The 25,623-nt window shown below is 43.0% G+C and overlaps 1 protein-coding gene across 2 annotated transcripts in view; it reads right to left on the bottom strand.

Annotated features, from left to right (window-relative positions):
• Nucleotides 1-25,623, bottom strand: part of LOC139660855 (mitogen-activated protein kinase kinase kinase kinase 4-like) — a 66,060-nt gene that overhangs the window by 26,926 nt on the left and 13,511 nt on the right. Inside the window, exons 4-18 of one of the 2 annotated variants that reach the window (XM_071539114.1) lie at nucleotides 24,465-24,590; nucleotides 23,950-24,060; nucleotides 22,092-22,182; nucleotides 21,700-21,830; nucleotides 20,157-20,211; nucleotides 19,856-19,934; nucleotides 17,224-17,396; nucleotides 13,614-13,686; nucleotides 12,738-12,861; nucleotides 11,775-11,891; nucleotides 11,357-11,491; nucleotides 7,257-7,325; nucleotides 1,439-1,804; nucleotides 331-465; nucleotides 34-204 (exon numbers count right to left, since the gene is read on the bottom strand). In XM_071539114.1, coding sequence (XP_071395215.1) covers nucleotides 34-204; nucleotides 331-465; nucleotides 1,439-1,804; nucleotides 7,257-7,325; nucleotides 11,357-11,491; nucleotides 11,775-11,891; nucleotides 12,738-12,861; nucleotides 13,614-13,686; nucleotides 17,224-17,396; nucleotides 19,856-19,934; nucleotides 20,157-20,211; nucleotides 21,700-21,830; nucleotides 22,092-22,182; nucleotides 23,950-24,060; nucleotides 24,465-24,590 — 1,956 coding nt within the window. The remainder of the gene's footprint in view (nucleotides 1-33; nucleotides 205-330; nucleotides 466-1,438; nucleotides 1,805-7,256; nucleotides 7,326-11,356; nucleotides 11,492-11,774; nucleotides 11,892-12,737; nucleotides 12,862-13,613; nucleotides 13,687-17,223; nucleotides 17,397-19,855; nucleotides 19,935-20,156; nucleotides 20,212-21,699; nucleotides 21,831-22,091; nucleotides 22,183-23,949; nucleotides 24,061-24,464; nucleotides 24,591-25,623) is intronic. The other variant, XM_071539112.1, reaches the window with a different exon arrangement.

The raw sequence follows: 25,623 nt of genomic DNA, 5'->3' as shown, positions 1-25,623 counted from the left end.
AGCCGGCAGGTTAGAAGGACAGTTGTTACCGACCTTGGGCGGTCTCTCAGCAAAGTCCCAGAAGACGTCGTCAGCGGCTGGGGTGACGGGGGAGAGGGGGGCGGAGAAGGGGGAGAAGGGGGAGAAGGGGGAGAGGGGGGAGGTGGCCATGTCCGACATGGAGCTGCTGTGAGGGGCGTCTCGACTGGAGCGCAGGTTGGCATTCTGGGAAAACAAAGAAAATGCAGAGGTTCAGTCATGCTCATCTACTGCACTTCCATACAAAACATGAGATGTATGTGTGTGTGTGTGTGTGTGTGTGTGTATGTACATGATATAATCAGTGTATACCTGGTTGTGGTGAGCTCTCTGCATGGCTGGGGTACAGGGACTAGAGCTGCTCCCAGAGCCCAGCCTAGAGTGCATCTGGCTGGGCAGACCGGCAGCTGACAGCAGCCTAGCTAGGTTTGTCTCCTGGAAGTCCATCTGAAACATAAAAACACATATAAGACAGACTGAGAATGTGTGTGTGTGTGTGTGTGTGTGTGTGTGCGTATGTGTGTGTCTGGATCCATACAAAGAAATGCAGGCCCTAACACACATTAATGTGTAAACACATGCAGGCAGAGAGCAAAGGAGAAAGGGAGGCAGGAGTAACGTCACGGTAACTGACATTTCGATACTTCTTTGATACCGTTCTGAGAGATTGAATTCAATAAATGTTTGATAGTTTCACCAAATGTGCTCTGCAAGCTGAGATTCCTCTTCAAGGTCACCACCAAGGGCGTAGACGTGCAGGTTGGAATACTTAGAAGAAGAAGGAGAAGAAGAAGAAGGAGGAGGAGGAGGATTGGAGCAGACAGAGCTGCAGCTTGGCTCTTTACAGTGGACTGATGAAAACAAGGGAACAGCGTCAAACAGTCCACCGCGAATCCTGGTCCAATTAAACTGACAAAACTGGTGCCAGGAGCCAAATGTGGAAAAATTTCACTTACCAAACTGAAAAGCCAACCAAATATCAAAACTCGCTTGATGGTTTGTCTTGTTTGCCATGGAATCACAGCAGTATTACATTCTTATAGTATTGGTATTGAAGTCAAAATTTCAGGTATCGTGACAACACTAGGCAGGAGGGAGGGACTGAGGGAAGGAAGGAAGGAGGGAAGGAGGGAAGGGGAGGAAATGGACTGAACGGAATGAAAGCAGGGAGGGAAGAGGAAGCAACTAGGTGGAACAGGAGGAAGAATAAGTGAGAAGAGGTGAGAAGAAGTGAGAGAGGAGGGGAACAAAGGTAGGACGATAGAACCAAAGGGGACAGAAAGGAAAGAAGAAAGAGCTTAATCGCAGGGAAGGAAGGAAGGAAGGAAGGTAGAGAGCAAGAAAGCAAGCGAGGAAACAAAGAAGAAAGAAAGAAAGAAAGAAAGGAAGCGGTGGGAGGCTTTAGACGGCAGGGTTTTACCGCTGAGCGCTGGCTGTTTGCAGGGCAGCCGGGCCTGGCAGCAGCAGCAGCAGCAGCAGCAGCAGCAGCAGCAGCAGTAGCTGCAGTTGTAGTTTTGGTCACACTGTTAGCTGTGAACTTCTGTACCGCCGCCACGGGCCTCTCTCGCTCCCTCTGCCTCTCTCTCTCCCTCGCTCTCTCCCTGTGTCTGTGGTCGTGCTGCAGGGAGAGGAGCTGGGTTTGGTCCTTGGGCAGGGTGCGGTGGGATCTCCTGCCCGCTGAAGGCTGCTGATGCTGGGCCAGAGGCTGGGGCTTGGCCTGGGGCTGAAGCACGGCCTGGAAGTGCTGGGCCTTAGGCTGAAGCAGCTGATTTGGGGGCGCGCCTCTCTATGTAGCAAACATGAAAAGCACACACGGAAATTTACGGAGCTCGGGAGTGGCCGCAGGAGAAGAGAATATATATTTTGAGGCCCTATTTAAAGAGCTTTTAAATGCTAATGAACTGAATTTAAGATAGATTTTAAAAACCAAAATAAGGAAACAAAGCTGGCAAAACCGGACTATTTCTGATCGAACACAGCTAATGAAAGTTCTGAAACTATAAATGGACAGTATAAGAAAAAGGACAGCAGGAAATGAATTGTTAAGGGAAATGAAGTCCAGCTGTGTTTAGAAAAGCAGATAGGATGCATATTACACTACTAACCCTGTTCTGTAGAAACCTGTCATTGCATGGTGAAAAAATAAAACATCTAACTGGATTTAAGACATTTTAACACTTTGAAAGCGCTTAAATTTAAGACTTTCGCAGACTTTTTCAGACACAAGATGATACTGTGTGCACACAAGATAGACCTTGTTTCCTCATTTTGGTTAATTTGAGCCATCACTTTCATTATTTTATGTGAACAAATTAATTAATGCGTGCCCTCATTTTAATAAAATGTGTATACGTTTTTTAACTAATTTTACATTACATTTAATGATTCACTTAATCACACTTAATTAACCTGATATTTTGTTAAATTAAGATATATCTAGTTTAATCTGGCTTCTGATAAGGTATAATGGATAGAGTTTTATGTACTGCGTGCAGACAATTGCATGTTGTGCGCACTAGTTAATATTTCGTTACCACAAAATTTTTCTCTCTACACGATGGCCACTCCCAGACTCCACAGAAACTGACAAGAAGCACATTGCTGCTGTTGCATGAAAACCTCCTAAAGCACATACTATATCACCAAGCTTTCTGTTGAGACACACATTTAAGGAGGCACAGAGGAGAGGAGCTGATTTGCTTCTCTTCTTTGGTGTAAAACGCACACCAACACATGAAAGCACTCGTAAAAGAGCAATCAGCCCAGCGCTGGCGATGGGCTTTGGACATGGGACGGCATCTGGAACCGGTTCACTGGCTAAAGCATCTGATTTGCAGGCAGAACTTTCGGCAGAGGAAACGCATGAAAAGCACACATAAAGACAGAGAGTTCAAGAAGTCCACTGCTACTGTCATCTCAGAATCTCACAACTCCGGTTCTGCTCGGGCCACGGCTGGCTTTTTTTGATACAGAACCATGATAGAATACTTTATATTGGGTGAAGCGGAGGACAAACTTAAAATAAGATGACACGGATTTTGCACTTTTATGTTTAAGCAGTGCCTAAACAGCCTCGTGAAGAGAAACAGCATGTTATACAGTAGCAGCCTTTTGGTTTGACTCCCTCTGAGGCTATCCGTATTAAAAAAAAAGAAAGTATTAGCCTAACTCATGAAAATTTATAATAGCATCCATCAAATGGCATGTGGTGTGGCATAAAAGGAGCCGCAGAGAGCGATCACACTCACAGGGAAGGAGTGTGAAGACTGCAGGCGTGTACTGTTCGCATGCATGCATCTCCACATGAAGCACACGGTTTGTCTCATCACCCGGGACGCTCACACAGACTCCCATACATACTCTCCTACTATAGTAACCCTCGGAGGTACTTTAGTCACCGCACTGTACAAACCATGCTGTTCCTCCCACAGCGCTAGAGCAGAGAGAAAGGACACTTCACGGTGTATCATGGTAATTTCCCTCTGTCCACCTAGGGCTGTTTTTTTACACCGGAACATGGCTGTCACATGCCTATCTAAACAGGGGGAAACAGCACGGAGCTGAATTGTCCCTGTTTAGACAGAGATGAGAAGATCAGATTTTGTGCAAATGCTGCCGCAGAGGGATGCCACAGAGATTTAGTAATGTTTTTTTAGTGGGGATGAGAATTGTTTCATGTGAGGACAAGGCAGGAGACTCAGAGAGCTGGAATACTCAACATATCTTCCTAACTATGTCCCGCAAAACAGGGCTTTAGCCATGGTAACGCATGGGCAACCAAAACAAGGCTCATTTCCACGACAATATTATGAAACACTCCATGGCAGCCATCTCACGTGTACCATCCAAATCACCACTCAAGAACGGGGACTTAAATGAGAATGCCTGTTCTCGTTATTTGGGCTCTGCGACTTAGACAGATAGAGGGAGAGACAGTAAAAGGGAGATAAATAATGAGAGATGGGAAGAGACGGAAAGATAGGGGGAAATATCCAAATTAGCCCACCTGATTTTCAATCTGACTTGTTTGTGTAATTTTTGTGTAATTATCAAATAAAAATTGCTGTTAAATCTGTACTAGTGAAGATTTTTTTATGTAAAAATACACCCATCTTATCAGCCTATTTGCCCGAAATGAATTTTTGGTGTCAGCTGTACAGATGGCAACACAGTAGCAACATGTGGCTCTATCGTACCACAGAGCCACATGTTGCTACTGTGTTGCCATCAGTCTCTTTGCCTGTTAGCATTGCAAATGTTAAAGTCAACACAGCTAACATGATGAGAGGCTAACATAAATGCATAACAGATGTTTACATTTGATCAACAACCAAAACGGAAGCACTTGAGCTGCCTAATGTCCTGCCATAATCACAGCCATATACTAAACATGACCAGTTATGCTAATGAGATCGTTACTTAACCTAATTAATGCACTAATTTGCAAATATTTCTATGTGAACATACTTGTCTTCATATAACATATGGGTGCATTAATATGAACACTGTATCTCAGTTATAGAGTTATATTAGTTTCAAGAAAATCTGTTTTTCCTCATTAATATGCAAGTTTATGCAGCAAAGTGGTCCAAAATCTAATCAGATCATCTGATCTATAGGGGGAACCTGTGATTTAAATATGAAGTTTATATCATGTATATCACACACAGACGCCATTGTCATAGTGGCATCTGTGTGAACATAATATTCTGCATGCCATGGTGGAGGGACATACAAATATCTGGTTTGCATGGGAATCTATGGGGACCACCTCTCTTTAAATGTATGAATAAAAATCACTACTAACTTTTTTATTATTAAGGTCTGACTTGTTACTTTGGTTAATGCTAATACCCTTCTATCACAAAACACAGTGTCTGCTAAAGTGTTAGCATGGAGCCTACTATCACTCAACATAGTGTATGCTAAAGTGTTAGATCATTCGGAGCCAATGATCTACTGCAGTCACATGGACCGGTAAGCTGAGACAGGGGCCAGTCTCCTAAAAACACGTGTTTCTTTACATATTCTATTGAAAAGTTGGTGTTGACAGGGATAATATTGCATATGCAATGGCACACAAAACTATATTAGACCCCTAAATTATCAAAACAACGGGGGTGCGAGACGGAGCGAGGTGCGACGCGAGAAGAAAGAAGAGAAGAACAGAAAGATGGGGGACCGAGGGAGGCGGTAAGGGAGGAAGAGAAAATGTTTGGGTTATGGAGAAGTGACAGGGAGAGCGAAGAGAGATGTTTGGTGAATTTGTACGTCTGAGACCCCCCGCCAAGATTAGAAGAGTAACATTTTGGGCGGGGGGGGAAAAGGAGAGGAGAGACGCCAGAAATGAAAGAGATTGCACGCTGCGACCGACAGAGGGAGAGAGGGAGAGAGGAGGTGAGAGAGGAGGAGAGAGAGGGGGAGGCATGCTGCGATCAACAGAGACAGAAGGAGAGAGAGAGAGATGGAGAGGGGAAGATTTAAAACGAAAGGGACGGCATGCTGTGACCGCTCAGAGAGACTAAACATTGGATTAAAGCTTGTCAAGATCTGAGACTACTGGTATATGACACTGCTCTCTCTCTCTCTCTCTCTCTCTCTCTCTCTCCCTCGCTCTCTTGATCGCAGCATCTCATAATCCTAACAGGAACTCCAGACATATACAGCAGCGCTAAACTTCTGTCTTTCCCTCTTTCTCTGTGGATCACAGTGTCTCCTCTCATTGACAATTTCAAAACGTTCCTCTCCTCCACTCTTACCAGGGGTCCCAGACAGCCACAGCGTGACTAAAATACACTCTCCTTCTCTTAGAATATATACATTAGAAACAGTTGCACGCACACACACACACACACACACACACTCAAACAGTTCCTATTATTCTCCCTTTCTTGCTCTCTTCCCTCTTCCTCAATGTGTTGTTTTCCCTCTCTTCTCTGCTATTGGACCCACTCTCTCTGTTCCATTCATCTAACCAGGGGTCTGCAACACCAGTCAACTACCCTCTCTCTCTCTCTCTCTCTCTCTCTCTCTCTCTCTCTCTTTGCCCCTCTCCGTCTCTCTCTCTGTCTTTGGATCAAAGCAGTTTCTCTTGTTTAGCTTTCCAAAATATTCCACTCCTCTCATCCTAGTGGGAGTCTCAGAAACATACAGCGTCACTTAAGAAGAAGTCACTACATTTTGTTCCCGATCTCACATACGCACATGTGCACAACACAACACACACACACACACACACACACACCATCAGTGAATATCTCTCTCACTACAACGGCATTTCTTTTTGCTCACATTTCCATAATGCTCCTCTCTTCTGACTCTCTTCTCATCATAGCAGGGGTCTCAGGTACGAATACACCCACACACACACACACATACACACACACACACACTTGTAATGTAAACATCACTGGGTAGTCAGTTACCTGCTTTAAATTTAAAACTCGGATAATGCAAAAAAAGACAATAGCGAATAGCTAACCACCTTAAAGCAAAGCATCCTACTGTCACTAACACAAAAGAGTAACCCAATGCTATTCCTATAGAGAAAATAGGTACTTACTCATTATTTACATCCCTAACACACACACATACACACACCATGGTCTGACACCATTCATTCATGTAGCTTAAAAGAAAATGTGCATTAGGTTAGTGTTAACAGATATCAAAACATGAATAATTTCTGCATCTCAAAAAGCCATATTTTCATATTGACAACCAAGAGCCCTTCTCAGCAGGTTTCATAGTAACAGTGGTTATAGAATATATTAAACGTGTCATGACCATGTCAACCTTCAACTCCTGCGAGAAAAACCACCACAAACAGAGTGCTGAGGTTTATATGCAACAGCAGTCATATTAAAGATCCAGCTTAACCCCTTTATTCACACACTGGGCACACATGCTCATAAATGTAGAGTCATTGTGTGGAGTACAAGAAAGAAAGAAAGAAAGAAAGAAAATGTGCGCTGACCACTTGAATCAGCCACAGTAAGCGTAATTCTGCTTACAGGCTAGCAGCTTGCACACACACAAACACACACTTAACACATGACAGACTCCGACGCAGAGTGTCGTCACCCAACAAATCCATCGACCGCATAAAGAATCACCAGGCATTCGGAATAATTAGAAAAATCTTCACATACATGAAAAACAGAGGAGCAAAGGATAACCGAGTGAAAGATAAAGAGGTAAGAAAAGAAGAAGAAATGAAGAAAAGAAGTGTTAGTTACCTGCTCTGCTGTGGAGTCCAGAGGCCTTACTGACACATCGGCAGTCCGCTGTCTGCCTGTCTGGTCCTGCTCAAGACACACACACACACACACACACACACACACACACACGCACGCACCACAAGATGACAGAGAGACACAAGAAGACAGACACACGGTTGGATTACGAAACTTGCGCGGATGTCCCATTGACTCTTTGATTCCTTAACCAACAACACAACTACATGTTTCACCTTAACCCTAACCCTAATATGGCTTTTTCCTCATTCTTAGGTCCTTGTCAGGTCCTCACAAGGATAGACATATGAGCACACGCACACGCACGCACACACACACACACACACACACACACACACACACACACACACACACACACACACACACACACACACACACACACACACACGACTACTTTAATTAGGGTACATTAAAGTCTTGAGCTGAATTCTGAGAGGTGGGACCTAAAATATTCAGAGTGTGCAAGATGGCATGCAGCTTTTAGCCAACGCCCTCGACTCTAAATATTTCAATACGGCCTCTTTCTGGATTTGTCCTGGAGAAACCTTGTATGTCCAAATAGTCCAAACTGGTTCATTTTCACATCTTTTGACATTTGACATATGATCAATCATATCTGCTCTGTTTAAACAGTTGCAGTTGTTGGAACAGTGCCTTTAAATCACATCTGACGGGTCAGAATCAAGAGTCTGTGTTTCTGTTCTGATACCACCCTGCCGCCACAATGAGCCAATCAGCTATCCCCATTCAGTCACATGACAGGTACTGGTGGGACTACTGCTCTGAAAAGAATAATGGGAATCTGTGGTGGGACAACGGCATCCATCACAAAAAGTCACTTTAGTGAAAATGGCTGCAAGTCAGTTTGTCATGGTAGCCTTTTAGCATTTTGACTTGTCACATAGTTTTATCTTATTTCTCTTTAAACTCTCATTTATCCAGGGAAGAGTGTTGCTGAGCATGCATGGATTTTTCTGCGCTGCCTTGCTTCACATTCAAACAGTTACACACATTCACACCTGGGAGCTGCCCAGTACAACTGTCTTCTACTGTTGGACACTGAGCAGCTCCACCGGAGCAGCTGGGGGTCCAGTGCCTTGGTAAAAGGGATGTCAGTGGTAGGTTTTGAGGGAAGGAAGAGCGTTAGGGAATGTTGACGTTATTCTGCTTTTTTCAAAGTGTCAGCACCTTTTTTACATGAAAGCCAATGGGGAGCGGCCGCAAGGTGGATGGAAAGGGGCAGCTTCGGAAAAAAAGCTGTGCCTGGCTTCTTTTAAGGTAGAGCAGGACAGTTGCTAAAATTGAGAACACTGAGTTGAGAACTTTTTAGAGGAGAACACATGATTTTGTGACCTGTCTTATCACAAGGTAGAAGAGGCGGGGTTTCATACTATGTCAGCAGGTGACATTTTACTGCTTCTCTAACTCTAACCTTTAGGCTACCAACACACCTCTGAAGTAAGTGTCTTTTGCCAAATTAATCATCATGTGAGGTGACTAAGCAGTCCACCCACAGACAAGTTTTTCATATGACAAAATACAAGAGATCACGTCACACACTCACTGAACCTATCCCTTAATTAAATGCAGTTGTATTGAAACTTAGTGAAGCATCAGATAGATTCATTAAGCACGCTGAACTTAATGACTTAGAGCCAATCTGTGCAATCAGAATGTAATAAGTACAGATAGCTCCCTGCCACACACACATTAGCACACCAAATAGATAGATATAATGTAACTAGACAGATATTAATAGAATTGAAATACAGTGTCTTCTAAATGAAGAAATCACATTCACTGACCCTGTCCTGCCGTAATATAGTCCTATTGAAACCCACTGGTGTGTGGGATAGATTCATTAGGTATGTGCTAAACTTAATGACAAAAAAGTGAGGCTGGGATATAGTGGAGAGGGCTATGTGTCTTTGTTTAAAACGACTGGAATTAGTAGAGACACCTCACCATGGTTTGCCATGCTTTGTATCGACGCGTGCGCATACACACACATACACACACACTATGTGCAGAACCCTTGCTCTACAACACTGCTGCACAGAAAAACAGATTTTTAATTTTCAACAGACTTGTACGATGTTATAAATTAGGTTTTAACAAGGTGAAAGGCCATTCATCAGCATTCAGCATAGAGGCTTTAAATTGATGGAAATGAAAAACCTTCTTCTAAAAGGGAGCAATGGATTTCTGAAACTTATTCAACCTCTAACAAATTTACAAAAGCTTTGGAAAGTGCTGTGAAATGGTAATTTCTTTTATATATAAAGACTTCCTCCACTATGTATATTTAATTTCTCTAGATTTGATCCAAACTACACGTGCATGCTGAAATTCATTTTTGATGAGCAGATATCAAAAAGCTCCTGCGTCTTGCGTTATGATGGGACAAAAGGTTATGGAAAGGTCAGTTTCTATTAAAGCTTCATCTTCCACAATCCATAATAGGGAAAAAGAATTACAAAAAATTCACAGATTGGGCCTTTAAAATCAGTTCCGGCCCGCCGCGTCGGGGAGCGAATGTTTTTATCACCTGGGTGACAAAGGCTGACAGGTGCAACCACTACGTCAGCACAGCGCACATCAAACGCACCCGGAGCTTTCAGGCTTTCTGAAGAGAACAGGTTTAAAATGTTAACTCGCTGCAGCATCAAATATGCATAGGGCTCAACACACACACATACACACACACACCCCTACTGTCTCTCACACTCTCTTACCTGTCATAAAGTATTTCTCCTGACAGGTAACTAAGGGTAGGGAGTGGGTTTTGGGTAAATACAGACATTATGTAACTTTGGTCTAACATCAACTCAAAACTCCTACCATACAATCTAAGAGACTTCAGATGTTTTATTCATTTTTATCCATCACTCGACTGTTTAGGGCGGTTTTGGTACAACTGTACATGAACACCAGTTTATAAGGGCGTTTTCACACCTGATAGTCTGCTTCCTTGGTTCGCACCGGATGCGAGAATGATACATTGTTTCGTTTTTCAGCTGATTCTAAGAATGTGTGTGTGAGTTGGGTACGTTGTACGTCGGGTACGTTGTGTGTGTCCACTGCGTCGGATGAAGGTTATTTTCAGGAATTTTTGCTGGGCTGTGCTTTTTACATATTTACTGTGTTGGTTTTCTTGGTTGTAGGTTATGTATTTAGCAACTGGCAATGTGTGATGACGATTAACGGGACATGCATGCTGCGTATTTGGCATTGCGTAATGGTGAGAGGGACACAGGGGCACACATGTCAGGAATGACGTAAAATGCTAATTTCCATAGTAGATAGTAGAACTGATTGATGCTGTGTGTCATTATATATGGCAATAACAATGGGGCATCATATTATTAGTTTTTTGTTTGTCTATGTTCATGTAACACTAATGTCTCTTGTGATATAGCAATGCAACAGTGTGTCAACACATCTGAAACTGAAAAACTAAAAGAACTTAAGCAAAGGGAAATAAGGCATACTTGGACTCAGTATCTAATTTCACTTCATCTAATGTGTGTCCTTAACAGGATATAACGGTTATAAAACAGGGTTGTTTTCCTAGTGATTGACAGTTCGCCTGTCCAGTGATTGACAGGTCACCGATTAAGGGCCAATAGCAGGCGGCGCTGCGGCTCTGCGGCTGACCCCCGGCCTCGCTTTGGCTGTGCTGGCTCCAAAAAATGTCAACATGGCGGCGATCGTAAACCCAATCTTAAGGTTTCAAAACGGCCCTTCAGAAACCTAAGGGTGATGTCACGCTCACTATGTCCATCTTTTTTACAGTCTATACACTTTGTTTGGAATAAACAGAAGAAGAACTGGGTAGTTGAGCAGTGACAGCCACCATGGCTGAACAGACAAAGAAAAGAGAAACTCAAACTGCATCAACAGAAAATCCAAGGAAAAAGATGTCACAGTACTGGACACACTGTTTGATTGACAGGTGATCTCTGAGAAGAGCAGTGCAGAAACACCACAGTAATGAGAACTTAGCACCAAAGATGTTGCCAAAATAAAAAAAAACAGGGAACTCAGTTTGACACAATACAAAACAAGAAGTCCATCTCTACCTGTCTTGTGTCGCTCCTCCTGTTCCTGTCATCCAAGAAGATTCTGTTGTCATGGAGATCAGACTCCTCCCCCAGCAGGATCTCCTGAAGCTCCGCCCACTGGAAGACAGAGTCTGTCAGCTGGCGCCTCTGCTGCTGGAAACAGTAAACAAGTAATGAACAAACTAAAAAATATGTACGTAAACATCAGGCAAGACAACGTTATCATTTCAACAACTGCAGTATTGTGACAAACAGGATTTTTTAGCAACTTCAGGAGGGTAGAAGGTGACGTGGCATTGAGATACCTCTTGAAAAGATGTATTTAATAAAAATCGGATGAATTTCAACTCATTTTCTCTTTCAGTGGTGCAGTGCTCTTAATGATGTGACCTACCAATGTTGAATGAATGCAGAGGAAAAATCAGCATTTGCTTACATCCTCTAGTTTCTGTCGTTGCTCGTGCTGCTGCTGGATCCTCTTCTGTCTGTCAGCCAGGAACTGCTGCTTGTATCGCTCCTGCTCCGCTAACTGTTGCCTATGCTGCTGTAATGCCTAGAGATAATTATAAATAAATAAATATAGAAATAAATGAATAGTTTAGGATTGGTGATGGGTTAGGATTGTTCTTTCTGTTAGCTAGTAACTGATACATACTGTATATATCTCTTGCTCCACAAGCAGGCTTTTCACACGCCGCATTCTTTGACTTAAACGGTTAAATCCCTTAGGTTAACTTGGCTTTACTCTTAACCCTGTAGTAACCAAATCCAAAGTGGGTTATGCCTGACTTTAACCCAGGGTCAAATGGCCCTGCTCCTGCCCTGATGTTATCCCTTGAACTCTGACAAAACTGAGGGATAATCGTTGCAAGTGTCAACAGGGATTAGAGCTCAGAATGACAGTTTAGATTTGTACCATCCAGTAACTTCAACTCATATAGTCAATGTACTCATGTGTCTCTGTTGTGGTGGCAGACTACTACTACTACTACTACTACTACTACTACTACTACTACTACTACTACTACTGCTACTACACTACTACTGCTACTATGGATATTACTGCTACTACCACTACTGTTACTACCACTACTACTACTGCTACTGCTGCTACTACTACCATCAAAATCTATTTTCAGAAAGTACATAATATCTGAAAATAGTTTGTATGGGCTTAAATGGAATGTTTACTCTACTACTTTACTCTTAAAACAATCAACAACATGTTAAAATAACACAGATACCCTGATTGTGCACACTGCACTGAATTTAATGTTCTGTGTTGCTATTTATTATAGGACAACATTGATGGCAACATTGATGTGTACTATGAGAAAAATAAGACATGGACAATGAGTATGTACAATGTTGCATAAGAACACAGTAAACAATTACATACCTGTTGTCTTTGTTGAGCCCCACCTCCTCCGTGGCCTCCATCTCTGCCCCCTTCATGACCCTCCGTCTGTAAACGAAGAAACTCCCGCCTCAAGGTCCATTCACCGGGAACATTCACTATGGAGCTGACAGAGAGAAAGAGAGAGAGAGAGAGAGAGAGAGAGAGAGAGAGAGAGAGAGATAGATTAGTAGAGAAAGAGGGGATGGACATAAAAATGGTCAATGGCTATGAATTCACCAATGAGATGGACATGGTCACCAACTCTCTCTCTCTCTGTCACACACACACACACACACACACACACACACACACACACACACACACACACACACACACACACACACACACACATTTGAAAGCTTGTCCTAAGAGAAAGTGCTCAGTTCCTTATGCCATCTGGTGTTTCAAGTCCAGGGACAGGGACATAGGGGCTAGAGCATCTGTCCACACACACACACACACACACACACACACACACACACACACACACACACACACACACACACACACACACACACACACACACACACACCCTGAGGTGATTAATTAGTTATGTAATGAGCACTTAAGCACAAGGGAAGTTGTTCTGGATTGGCTGATAACGACATGTGAGCTTTGAACTACTAATAATCAACACAATGACGATGATAATGATGATAGTTATTATATTATCATTTAAGCCAAAACTATCAGAACTGTCATCAAGCATAAGAGCATATTCAGGTTATTGTAAACAGGATATTGAATATTTGAATATCCCCAAAAAATACCAGGACTTTGGTGCATGCAAATATATGAAAACTATATTTGATGTTGATGATGATGATGATGTTGATGATGAAAACAGCATTGTTGATGACGAAGATTAAGTCCTACCTGGGTTCTCCTTCCTCCTCTGTCACCTCTTCCTCCTCTTCTTCACTGCCACTGTACTCATACTCTGGACCCTCTGACAGAGAGCAAGAAAAAAGAAAGAGAGAGAACAGAATCCATGTCATTCATATTAATAATGGTAATTTATTGGGATGGGTTCTACCCCACAACTTTCACAAGTCACAAGTTTGCTTCTCTAACCTCTTGGGTCATAAAATCATAAAAAAGTTCAACATCGTTTGTTTAATTTGGTAAATGTAATGTTAAATGTACATTTTAATATTGATATACGTCAATATATCGTCCTAATTCCTCCTCTCTTGTGTTGTTTTGTATTCATCCTCCATTAGCTACTTTCGGTAGCAATTATCATTATCGAAGCCACATAAAAGCCCAGTGTGGGCAAAGTTCAAGAAAGTAAAGGACAATCTTGCTCAGTGGAAGGTATGTGGAACAGAGTTGCGATACCATGGCTTCCTGACAACAATGCTGAATTATCTCAGAAAGCATCAAGCTATTTCTACAAGCCAGGAACGACAGACCTAGCCAATCTAGCATGACAACATTTGTGCGACATATGGTGTGAAAGTAGCTTGGAACAACTTGCACATTTGGTTACTTTTCACTACTGTTGACGCGCCATATGTTGCTATTAACATATGGAAAAGTCACTCATGAGAGGTGTGCTTCTCCAAATCAGAGAGGAGGAAAAAGAGCTAAAAATTTTTGTGATTAGTAGTTTTCGAGAAAATCGAGAAAAACTGCAGGAGGAGAGCGTGTAATGAGAGTTGCCGCCTACTTCTGCTGACCGAGAGCTGGGCCAGTTTTTTTTTAGGACTGAGTGATTCCTCTTCCAAAGCATAGACCATCTTTGTCCAAACTACACTCTTGGGTATGCTGAAAATGACACATCCTTTTTGCATCATGTCCGGAGCATTGATTTTTTTTTTTTTTTTTTTTTGCAGTAGCAGTGATTTGTTCCCACACACACTGATAGATTACTAGTATTTCATTACTGTGGAGGGGCATAGCAACACATACACACACGCGCACACACGCAAGCACACATATGGTCTCAAACACGCTGCATGCACGCTCACACACACTCACGCAGCGTGCAGAAAGTCTACCAGTCATTAGTGTGTTTTTATAAGCTAACAGAAGATTAGAACCAGATGGCCATTCTGTTTCCTCCTTCCTTCCCTTCTCGGCTTCTCTCTCTCTCTCCGTCTGCTTCTGGCTCTATCTCTCTCTCTTTCTATCACTGTCTCTCTTTCGGCCTCGGTCTATCTCCCTCCCTGTGTCTCTGTCCCTCTCTCTCTTTCCCAATTTCAGTTGAACAAACTTAATTGACAGGACAAGCTTTTCTTACACTGCTGGAACATCAACATGTAAGAACAATAACAACAACAACAAAAGCAGAGCAAAGTCATAAATATCTTTCCCCCGCTCGCCCCCTCCCCTCTCTCTTTCGCTCCGCCTCGCGTGTGTCTCTACACAAAGATACTTATTGCCAAGGCAAATTCAACACATGCAACCCATCCAAGATAATAATGAATCTAGTTTAAACCGGGGATGAGAGCAAGGACAGAATATTCTCATCGTAAGTCTCTCTACCTTCCTCCCTGCCTCTCTCTATCTCCAATTTGTCTGTTGCTTCTTTGTCTCTATACCCCTCCCTCTCTCTCGCTCATCTTCCCCTTTCTCCCTCTCCCTCACTCTGTCTGTTGTGTAAAACACATTTTCCCAAGTGAACGCAGTGGGAGAGGAAAGGTCAGCCATGTAGCACGGCTTTTTAGCAAGACCCTCCCTTCTCTAACTCTCTCTCTCTCTGTCCTCTGTTTCTCTCTCTTTCATTTTGCCTGGCTGTCTCTCTGTCGCCTTCCCTCTCTTCTCTGTATTTAATTCAACTCAAACGACTGGCATGAAATATATGTTGTAACTGCCAAAGTATATTCAACAAATACAGACTATTAGACTCGCTCTCTCTCACTTACTCAGTGAAATCGCAATGCTTTGGCAGGGAGGAAACCTGTTGCCAAAGCAGTATAATGTATCAACTGAGGGTTATTATAGACATTAACAGATGGATAACAATAACTAAGCAATTCTAAATCAATATCAGTGTTATCTTCAACGACTATTCAATTCAGTACTTCAGGTCACCTCTCAGACTTCCATGATATTCCAGGAATTCCATGACCAGTGGGAATCCTGAATAATTCAATGAAACAACGATAACAACTCAAAACATTTCAACAATTCTATAACAACGTAGGGCAGCGACGGGTGACCTCAATCTAATAAACTTGTGTGTGTGTGTGTGTGTGTGTGCGCGTGCTATGAGAATCAGGGCAAGTTTTCACCCTTCTCCTACTGCGCTTGCTCTCTCTTTCTCTCTCTCTTTCGTTTTACAGTGTAAAGTGAGGAAGTGAGAGAGTCAAGTGTGTGCCCTGTGGGTTTGAGTTTTACTGTGTGTGTGTGTGTGTGTGTCTATATTTGAAATGTGTGTGTGTGTGTTGCATGAGTGTGTCTCTACATTTTTGTGTAAGTGTGCGTACAGTAGAATAAACCTACGTGTGTGTATGAGAGTGTGTGTCTTTTTTAACCCAGCCCTGGTTAGGCCACCCTGTGATTAGAAGCCAACGAAAGCCCTACTGGAGCCTCTCCCTACATAGAGTTACCTTCTTACAACACTAACACACACACATACACACACACACACACACACATGGCATGGAGCAGCTAGTTATACCAGCACACACTCCTGGGCGGGACACCAGTCACTCGGCTCTGTCACTGTCAATGCTTCAATTGTAAAGTCAACAAATGGCTCAATTCCCATGTGTCACGCTTTCTTTCCGTTCTAGTGCTTTTCGTTCTAGTGTTTAAAATAAAAAAAGGTCAGGCGATCCCAGGAGAAAAAGACTCCTGGTCCCAGTTCAGGGTCAGGGTCAGGGTCAGGTCCTCTACATTCAGACCACCAGCAGCCACAATGGCAGGCTACTGTCCAGTCCCCTGACTTGAGTTGACGGGTTGCTCGCTGTAGCACCAATGGCGCTTCAGTTGACAGACGGGACATATGGCAGCGAAGGCATGATCGGCTGCTGATGGACGATGTTGTGACGTTTGGCTGCGTCCGACTTTCGCACGCTGACAAACGAGGTGTGGCTGTCGGTAGGTGTTTTAGTTTCCCGTTTCAAACACGCTGCCAGAAATGATCCTTTTGTTTTTGAGATGAAAGAGACAAATTCTGACTTAATGGGTTTTCCTTTCAAGCCTCAAAGCAATGAAAACTACAACGTATGACAGGGTATGAAGACTTTTGTTATCTACTGTAGAACTGTTAAAGACTGGTTCCTCAAACTGTTGGCACTGTGTGAAAATTTAAACACTGTATCCAGATCATTAGCTTCACAGCTGGTTTTGAGGTTTACAGTCTTAAAGAGGAATGCTAAGGACTGTTATCTTCCACTGGCTGCCACAGTGTGTTCACCATTTTACCACTTCCAACACAATTTCTGTTCTCTGCTATCTGTCTCTTCTTAATCTATCCTTCCTTCCCTTAGTCTATCCATTCATCCCATCCATTCATCCCTCCCTCCCGCCTCACCTTTCTCTCTCTTCTTCCTGGTTCGGTCCAGGTGATCTTTGAGCATGATGCGGACTTGTCTCTCGTTGGCCAGGTCCCTGATGAAGGCGTGCCGCAGCAGGGTGTCGGTGGAGGGCCGGTGCAGGTGGTTCTTCACCAGGCAGCTGTCGACGAACGACAAGAAACGCTTCGACCTGGGAGAGATAGGCAGAGGGAGAGAGAGAGAGAGAGAGAGAGAGAAAGTGAAAGACACATGCAGAAAATGTTAGCTTAAAGACAGTTTGGGAACTTGGGATGAAAAAAACGACAACAATTTTAGACATCTGTAGCAGAGTGCCTAAAGAAAGTAGAAGAATAATGTGACTTCCCATGCAATAGATAACTCAAGCACTTTTTTATTAACCCTGTTTTTATTGTTTTTTGTATCTCTTGCTTTCTGTAAAGCACTTTGTGGTAAACCTGATTGTTAACAGTACTCTATAAATAAACTTAACTTCATTTAACCAGATTAATCCCACTGAGATTAAGGATCTCTTTTTCCCGGGAAACCTAACCAAGAAAGCAGTGTCATAACAAACACAGAAGTTCCAGACCTACAACATACAACAACCTATAAAGACAGAATACAGTCAGAAAACATAAAAGAAAGATCAAAGTCAAACTGGATAAAATCAAAATTCAATCAAACTCACATAAAAGAGAGAATAAAGCAAAATGTTCAATGTAAAAAGCAACAATCCAATATAAAAACCAGCAGGCTCATAAGCCCGACCCTATTTAAATCTTAACTAAACAAACCAAAGGCAGCTTCTATAATGAGTCTCCCACAAGATCCTTTATTATCAGCTGAAACTCACCAAGAGAGAGCAAGCAAGCTAGCAAGCACTTGCTGCGATGCTACCGAAGAAAATCCAAAGAAAGAAACGCTAAGCAGAGTATTGAAGTTGTGCTCAGGTGAGTTCAAATGTCTACACCGCGTACCGAAATGATCCCGACACTTGTGGGGTATGTTGTTTGTGCTTTGAAGTCACAGAAAACAGCGGGGAAATGTGTGTTACCGCTTGGTTTTTTTGGTATGCCTGCCGCCTTAGGGAGGCCCTGAGGTAAAAAAAAAGGCTGGAGAGCGTTGCGGAGCCCAGGCCGTTAGCGCTATTACGTAAAAGCCGTCCTATGAACTAGTGTTTCTGATGGCATTAATAGTGAATGAAAGACAGCATGAGTTCAACCACCAGTTCAAACTGAAGAGCTTATCCATTATATATGGAATTGAGGGGACAGGACAGGAGAGGAGAGGACGAGAGAAGAGGAGAAGAGAGGAGAAGAGGAGAAGAGAGGAGAGGAGTGGAGTGGAGAGGAGAGGAGAGGAGAGGAAGAGAGGATGATAAGAGAGAAGAGGAGAAGAGGAGAAGAGAGGATGAGAGGAGAGGAGTGGAGAGGAGAGGAAGAGAGGATGATGGGAGAGAAGAGGAGAAGAGAAGAGCGGAGAGGACGAGAGGAGAGAAGAGGAGAAGAAAGGAGAAGAGGAGAAGAGAGGAGAGGGTGAGAGGAGAGGAGAGGAAGAGAGGAGAGGTCAAAAGGAGAGAAGAGGAGAAGAGAGGAGAGAAGAGGAGAAGAGAGGAGAGGACGAGAGGAGAGAAGAGAAGAAAGGAGAGAAAAGGAGAAGAGAGGAGAGGAGGGGATGAGAGGAGAGGAGTGGAGAGGAGAGGAGTGGAGAGGATGATAGGAGAGAAGAGGAGAAGAGAAGAGAGGAGAGAAGTGGAGAAGAAAGGAGAAGAGGAGAAGAGAGGAGAGGAGAGGATGAGAGGAGAGGAGAGGAGAGGAAGAGAGGAGAGGTCGAAAGGAGAGAAGAGGAGAAGAGAGGAGAGAAGAGGAGAAGAGAGGAGAGGACGAGAGGAGAGAAGAGAAGAAAGGAGAGAAAAGGAGAAGAGAGGAGAGAAAAGGAGGAGAGAGGAGAGGATGAGAGGAGAGGCGAGGAGAGGAGACATTTCTTCTTTATTAGACAGTACACAGTGAAAGAAAAGACAGGAGAGAGAGGTTGATATTCAAATTCAGAAAACTCTTTTCTGCATGGGCTCATCAATCAATAAAAAAGACATTCAACCACTACAGCACATACAAAGAGACAGGCATAAAAGCAGTGAGTATGTGGGATACAGTTCAGCCACGAGGAGGCTCCACACACTACCAGCCTAACAGAGAGATTGCCATTTGGTGGAGGCTTGCACCCCAAAGTACCTTCGACTACCATGCGTGGGAATAGCACCCACAACCCTGGCAGTGTTAGTGCCTTGTTCTGCCGCTACATGGGACCGCATTTTGATCAGATTCCGGCTCTGCACTGGCCAAAACTATCAAAGCCGCACGCAAAGGCTTGGTCCTTCCATTGTTTTGTCGCCCTTTCTGATGAAGGCCAAATGTGTGGGAGTTTATAAAGTTTCTATCCTGTTGACTGAACATGCCGATGGCTTTGGTATTTCAGTTTTATTCATGAAGAGTGTTTTCGATCTCTTTTCTCGTCTGATGCACTAAACCCACACCAAAGAGCACTTTCAACACTGTTTTCGGAAGAGCGAGCCTGAACGCAGCCCTCTATACTCTGATTTGTCTGTGGGTGAGTGTGTGTGTGTGTGTGTGTGCATGTGTGCTGGCTTACCATTTCTTGGATTTGAGTTTGGGAGGAGGGTTTCGTGGGATCAGAAACAGCGCTCTCATTGGATGCATGTCACACAGAGCTACAGACGGAGATGGAGATAAATAGAAAGAGAGCGAGAAACACAGACAGAGAGAGAGAGACAGAGAGAGAGAGAGAAGACAGATAAAGAAAGAGAAAAGAGAAACAGAGAGAGCCAAGAATAGTGATGGAAAGGACGAATGAATTGCTGAATAGAAACATATGGACAGTACAAACAGAATGTGTGTGTGCATGTGTGTGTGTAATTGTATTTGTTACTTACGAGGGGCTCCTTCAGCCATCTCTAAAGCAGTGATGCCTAAAGACCAGAGGTCGCTCTGTTAAGGACAAGAGGGACACAAAAAGGTTCAGACAGAACATCATGTGTGTATTTAAATCTCATACAACTCAAGGTCGAACATTGGGCCCATCATCTGTCCATGCTGTCTGAAATCTACTCAGATGTTGACAAGTGTGACAGATGTCATAACTCCCCATGTAATCTTAGCCACATGTTTGCAATGTGTCCAGAACTGAGAAACTACTGGGATCACGTCTTCAAAACACTATCAAGCATTCTTCAGATTAACCTTCAACCCCTGACATAGTATCTTAGAATCCTGTTGACTTGGAAATCTTCCATGCCTCCTACTAGTTCATTATGGCTCAACGATGTGATTTTTTGCATGAAACTAGAAAAAATAAAATTTTCTCTCAGAGGCTCAGCAGATGGGTTTTCTAAAAAAAATGGCAACCTTTTATAACTTCTTGCAATAATTTATAGACCCTACCTTCCAGTTAATGCAGACTTTATTTTATTTAGAATAATGATTGATATTGTTATTATTTTCACCATCGTCAATAGCATGACTTTGATTTTGACCGGGTTAGGGATGCTGGGATGTTCACTGTGGGTGGAGGGAGAGTAGTAGGCAATTATATTGCTCAAATGTTGGTTTTATCATACCTGTGGGTGGATGGGTTGAGGGTGGGGAATATTTGTAACTCTCCTAACTTACCTTGATGGTATTATTTCTCTAATAAAAACACATTGCAAAAAAAAAGACTGGTGCACACACAAGAGTTTGGCTTCAAGTCTATTCATTTTCTGTAAACTTTGGATCTGAATGTCCTCATGTGACATTTATTCATACTCAAGTGTATGTAATGGCTATTAATATGAGATTGACAAGCAAATCATTATGTATGGTGGGAGCATTCAGATACAACGTTTACAGAAATTGCTCCAAAGACTGCAAGCCAAACTTCTGACAATACACAAAAACATCAAACCACGGGCAGTGAATTGCTTCCATTGATCACTGGTCACTGTGTAATTAGTTCCAGAGAAAGATCGCCATTAGCTGGGTTTCCATCCAAGTATTTTTATGCTTATTATGATGTATCAAATTGGAAAAGCTGAATGGAAACATCAAATTTTGGTTAAGTTTGCTTTTTAAAAGTTTTATGTCGATAAAAAAATGATGTGATAAATAGCAATGGGAACACATTTGTTGAATAAATGATGATGTAGGCTCGATTCAGTCTCATTGCACAACAGTTAAAAAGTGTCTTTCGATATTCTGCAACGTCTGTCCGCCACAGCCTCTTAGACATGAGGCAGTGGTGTCTCTCCCATGTATACGTCTCCATCGCGGTTGTATGATCATTAGATGCTGACGTTCAGGAAGTCTATTCATTCACTTCAGCCCAGCCGATGGAAAGACACCTAACTCAAAGGTTTCATTTTGCGACATTTCAAAAGTTCATTTAAAATCTCCTCGACAGTTGGATGGAAACCCAGCTGTTGTTTTGTTTCTGTGTACCCTGTAGTCGTATGTGGCCTCGGGGTTCTCGTCACAGGCGATGACCTCCGGAGCCATCCAATAGGGAGTCCCGATGAAGGTGTTCCTCCGCCCGATCGTCCTGTCCAGCTGGGCCGACACTCCGAAGTCAACTGGAACACGTCAAGTAGAAACACAACACATCTAAATATTGCCATTTCACATCTGAAAATAACTGGCATTTTCACTTCTATTTCATTAGAAGACAAAGGCCCATTGTAGGAGTGTGTGCGTGAGTTTATGTGTTTATTCATGACTGAGTGTTTCATTGTGAATATTCTGCATATGCGCTTCCTGGTATGTGCATGTGCCCGGGATAGCGTGTGGAAATATGTCTGTCTGAGTGTGTGTGTGCGTGTGTGTGTGTGTCATACCCAGTTTGACTTCGGCATTCTCTGTGAGCAGAACGTTTTGTCCCTTAATGTCTCTGTGAATCACATGATGGGAATGGAGATGGGAAAGACCCTGGAAGACACATGCACACCCACATGGGCACGCACACACACACACACACACACACACACACACACACACACACACACACACACACACAGTCAGATGACCAGTATTGCTGTAGATGTGAAACTGTAAATCGTCCCATGAGAAGACTGAATACAGAACTATGGCAGAATCCCCTTTTATTCCATGGTGGCTGTACTATTGCTTCACTGCTGCTCCACCCCCAAAGAGAATTATTTGAAAAATTAAAATTCATCAGCCATGAGAAGCACTATGAACTGTATGGCCCATACCCATTGTTTGAAACACCCCTGCTTTGGGTGACAGGGTGGCCTAGGGGTTAAAGAGACTGTCCTTCAACTGGAGGACCAGGATTCAAGGCCAGTTTTGGCAAGTATCTGCCTTGTTGAAGTGTCCTTGAGCAAGATACTGAATCCCTACTGTAGGAGATTTTGCTCCAATACTGATGCAGGATTTGGGGACCTCAAGGGTACCAATCAGTGGCACAGTAAGAATGTCTGTTTGTTGTGTGTGTGTGTGTGTGTGTATGTGTGCGCACTCTCGCTTCTTCAAAGGAGGTTAAATAAACAGAGGAAGTGAGTCTTATTTCAGACAATGACTTCACCATGCCAGGCTGAGTGTCTGTTTGTGTGTTTGTGTGTGTGTGTGCGTCGCGACGTTGAAACAATAAGGAGACAGCATGGCTGACAGAGCAGAAGAGAAAACACTGGCGACAGTCCAGAGCCCTTTGTCCCGAAAGCATTTTACTGCTAAAATCATCTCAGTTCCAGTTTTGTCCCCTCGACACGACAGGCAGTGGTGATCATCAGGGGCAAATATGTTTGAACAGAGTGTGTGTGTTAGTGTATGTGTGGTGGTAAAACATTAACACAAGCAAGTCTGATTCCGTTAGCGTTAGTGCATGTGTAGATGTGTTGGTTAATCTCCTTGTGTGTTTTTCTTTGTGTATGTGTAGGTTTCTTAGTAGAGCCATAACATAAACACCAACACAGCAAGCAGTGGAAACATCTCGGAAACTTTCTCAGGACCTTGTGATCTCTTTGTAATCATAACCGTAACATCTTACAGACGTGGCTCTTAAACCACCCTTTTAAGTGTGTGAGTGAAAAAAAAGATCAATGATTCACTTGAAGTCAAAGTGGGCAAACATAAGCAAGATACTGATCACTAAACATAAAGAGGTGCCAGTGTCAGTTTGCCCTCTTCTCTTTGATGTTATGGCAAACAAGTCAAAGCAGCATCATGATTTCAATTCAGTATAACAGCAGTCCATCCTAGTTAGCATCAACATGCAAATTACTACCTCTGTATTACCAACACTGAAAGGGTCTCTACCTTAAACAACTCCTCAGGAAATCGTGTGAGTGTGAGTAAATTCAATACTTAAGTCACATGACCCAGAAAGTACCGGGAATTTGTCTCAGTGTGCGCTGGATGAACACAATACAAGACATCAGGCACACATTTACAGTATATATACCCTGCCCTATACAATATCCATTACCAATAACAACAACAAATCTACAAGCAGTCAGGCGAGGCCAGTTAATAGACCTATAGCAGTGTAAAAAAGTGACATGTTTCAAAATAAAAACAAACAGTGAACAGGTCAAATCAATAAAATAAAATGAAATGCTAGTGATTTGAGACCAGACGCATCGAGTGTAGCATTGTGTGTGTATGTATGCTCTGTTGTGTGTGTGCGTGCGTGTGTGTGTGTGTGTGTGTGTGTGTGTGTGTTGTTGACCTTACCCTGAGCACCTCTCGGCAGATATATGCTATCCAGTCCTCTTTCAGACAGTTTCCCTTGGTCTTCTTCACCAAGTCCGTCACCGAGCCGGCTCCACAATACTCCATCACCAACTAGGAGGATGGAGAGAGAGAGAGAGAGAGAGAGAGAGAGAGAGAGAGAGAGATGTCATTTAGACAGTCACCAATGCCATTTTACAAGGTTGTGGACATTTCTGTCTCATGATCTTTCATGCAAACACATAAGAATATGACAGACGTGTCTGATGATGTCACACAGGATAAAATCAGAGATGTGGCTAGATTAATTACAAGTTTTTCTTTCAATCAAAATTATAGTTGTTCTGTCTTTCACAAGCCATTTAAACAGTAAAGAAGTCTTAGAAGTCCCAAAACTGTCTGCAGAGACAGACAGGAATAGACTAAAAGGATCTTGGAAGGACAGCTCAGGGCGATCCGATCTGACAAACAGATAAATAGATAGGCCTAGATAAATAGATAGATACAAATTTACTAACCCAGAGTTGGTGGTCCTGTCCAGCAGGACTTTTCTTAATAAAAGCTCCGTAATAAGTAGCGATGTTTCTGTGGTGGGAATAACTCTTCAACATGTTGATCTCCAACTTTATTTCCTCCTCTTCTTCCTATAGAGAACAAAAGATGGAGTTTACACAAGGCAGATTCTGGTAGTCATGTTAATCTTGTCCTTTTCAACCTGTAGAAAATAACTACAGATTACAGACTGATGTCAGTTAAACTAGTTATAGGCTATGCTTGACAGTAAGAAGTGATTTTTCTGTAGTGGGATTAACTCTTCAACATGTTAATCTCCAATGTTACCCCCTGCTCTTCCACCTAAAGAGAGAGTTTAAATATAGCCTCTAACAGAACATATACACCATACAGGAGACGTGAGCTCGCATGCACATGCATGTACATTACATGACGTCATTTAGCAGACGCTAAATGACGCATGTAGTGCTATGCTTCCGCTTTGAAAGTAACTCCTCAACATCTCCATCCTCACTTCCTCCTCTTCCTTCTGCTAGAACTGTATCAGATGATATATCAGAAAATGCAGGTGCAGATCTAGAATTAGACTTTACTCATGCATAGAGTTTACTCCTGCTTGGTACCAGAGGGCTTACCGTTAAAGGCTGAAATATGGCACTTGAGGGGAATTTTATGTGTTTTGTAAAGTTTTCAAGGGATCTACAGTAATACCATCAAATACACAAACACACTTCTTCTAACTCCAGACAGACAGCAGTTCCAATCAGACTGTCGCGTGACCTCCAGATGACTCTTCATACGGCCTGACATTGCTATCGGACCTTAATTCAGCTACCTCCATATCTCAACTAAACAACTAAGGTCGGTCAGTGTGTGTTGTGGCGAGGACGGACAGAGAGAGCAGAGGAAACAGAGTCCGCCCGTTTTGTTTGCTCACTATAAATCCAGGAAATGACTCGAGACTGCTCAAATTCACTGAACCCCTAAATCTACACTGGATGGGAGGACAGGGAGAGGACAGGGAGAGGAGAGAGGAGGGGAGGAGGAGGAGGAAGAGGAGGGATACGGCTGTTAATCAGACAGGGGGGAAACAACAGAAAGCTTCTCCCAGTCACTGACCTCCTTTAAATCTCCGCAGGACAGGAGGGGAGAAAATGACATGGC

This window comes from Centroberyx affinis, unplaced genomic scaffold (assembly GCF_046629955.1).
Source record: "Centroberyx affinis isolate AG114_WGS23_722 - 3 ecotype Tasmania unplaced genomic scaffold, CSIRO-AGI_Caff_v1 ptg003397l_1, whole genome shotgun sequence".
In the NCBI taxonomy this organism is placed as follows: domain Eukaryota; kingdom Metazoa; phylum Chordata; class Actinopteri; order Beryciformes; family Berycidae; genus Centroberyx; species Centroberyx affinis.
Note: the sequence above shows the minus strand (reverse complement) of the source record. Positions and strands in the feature narration are given on the sequence as shown.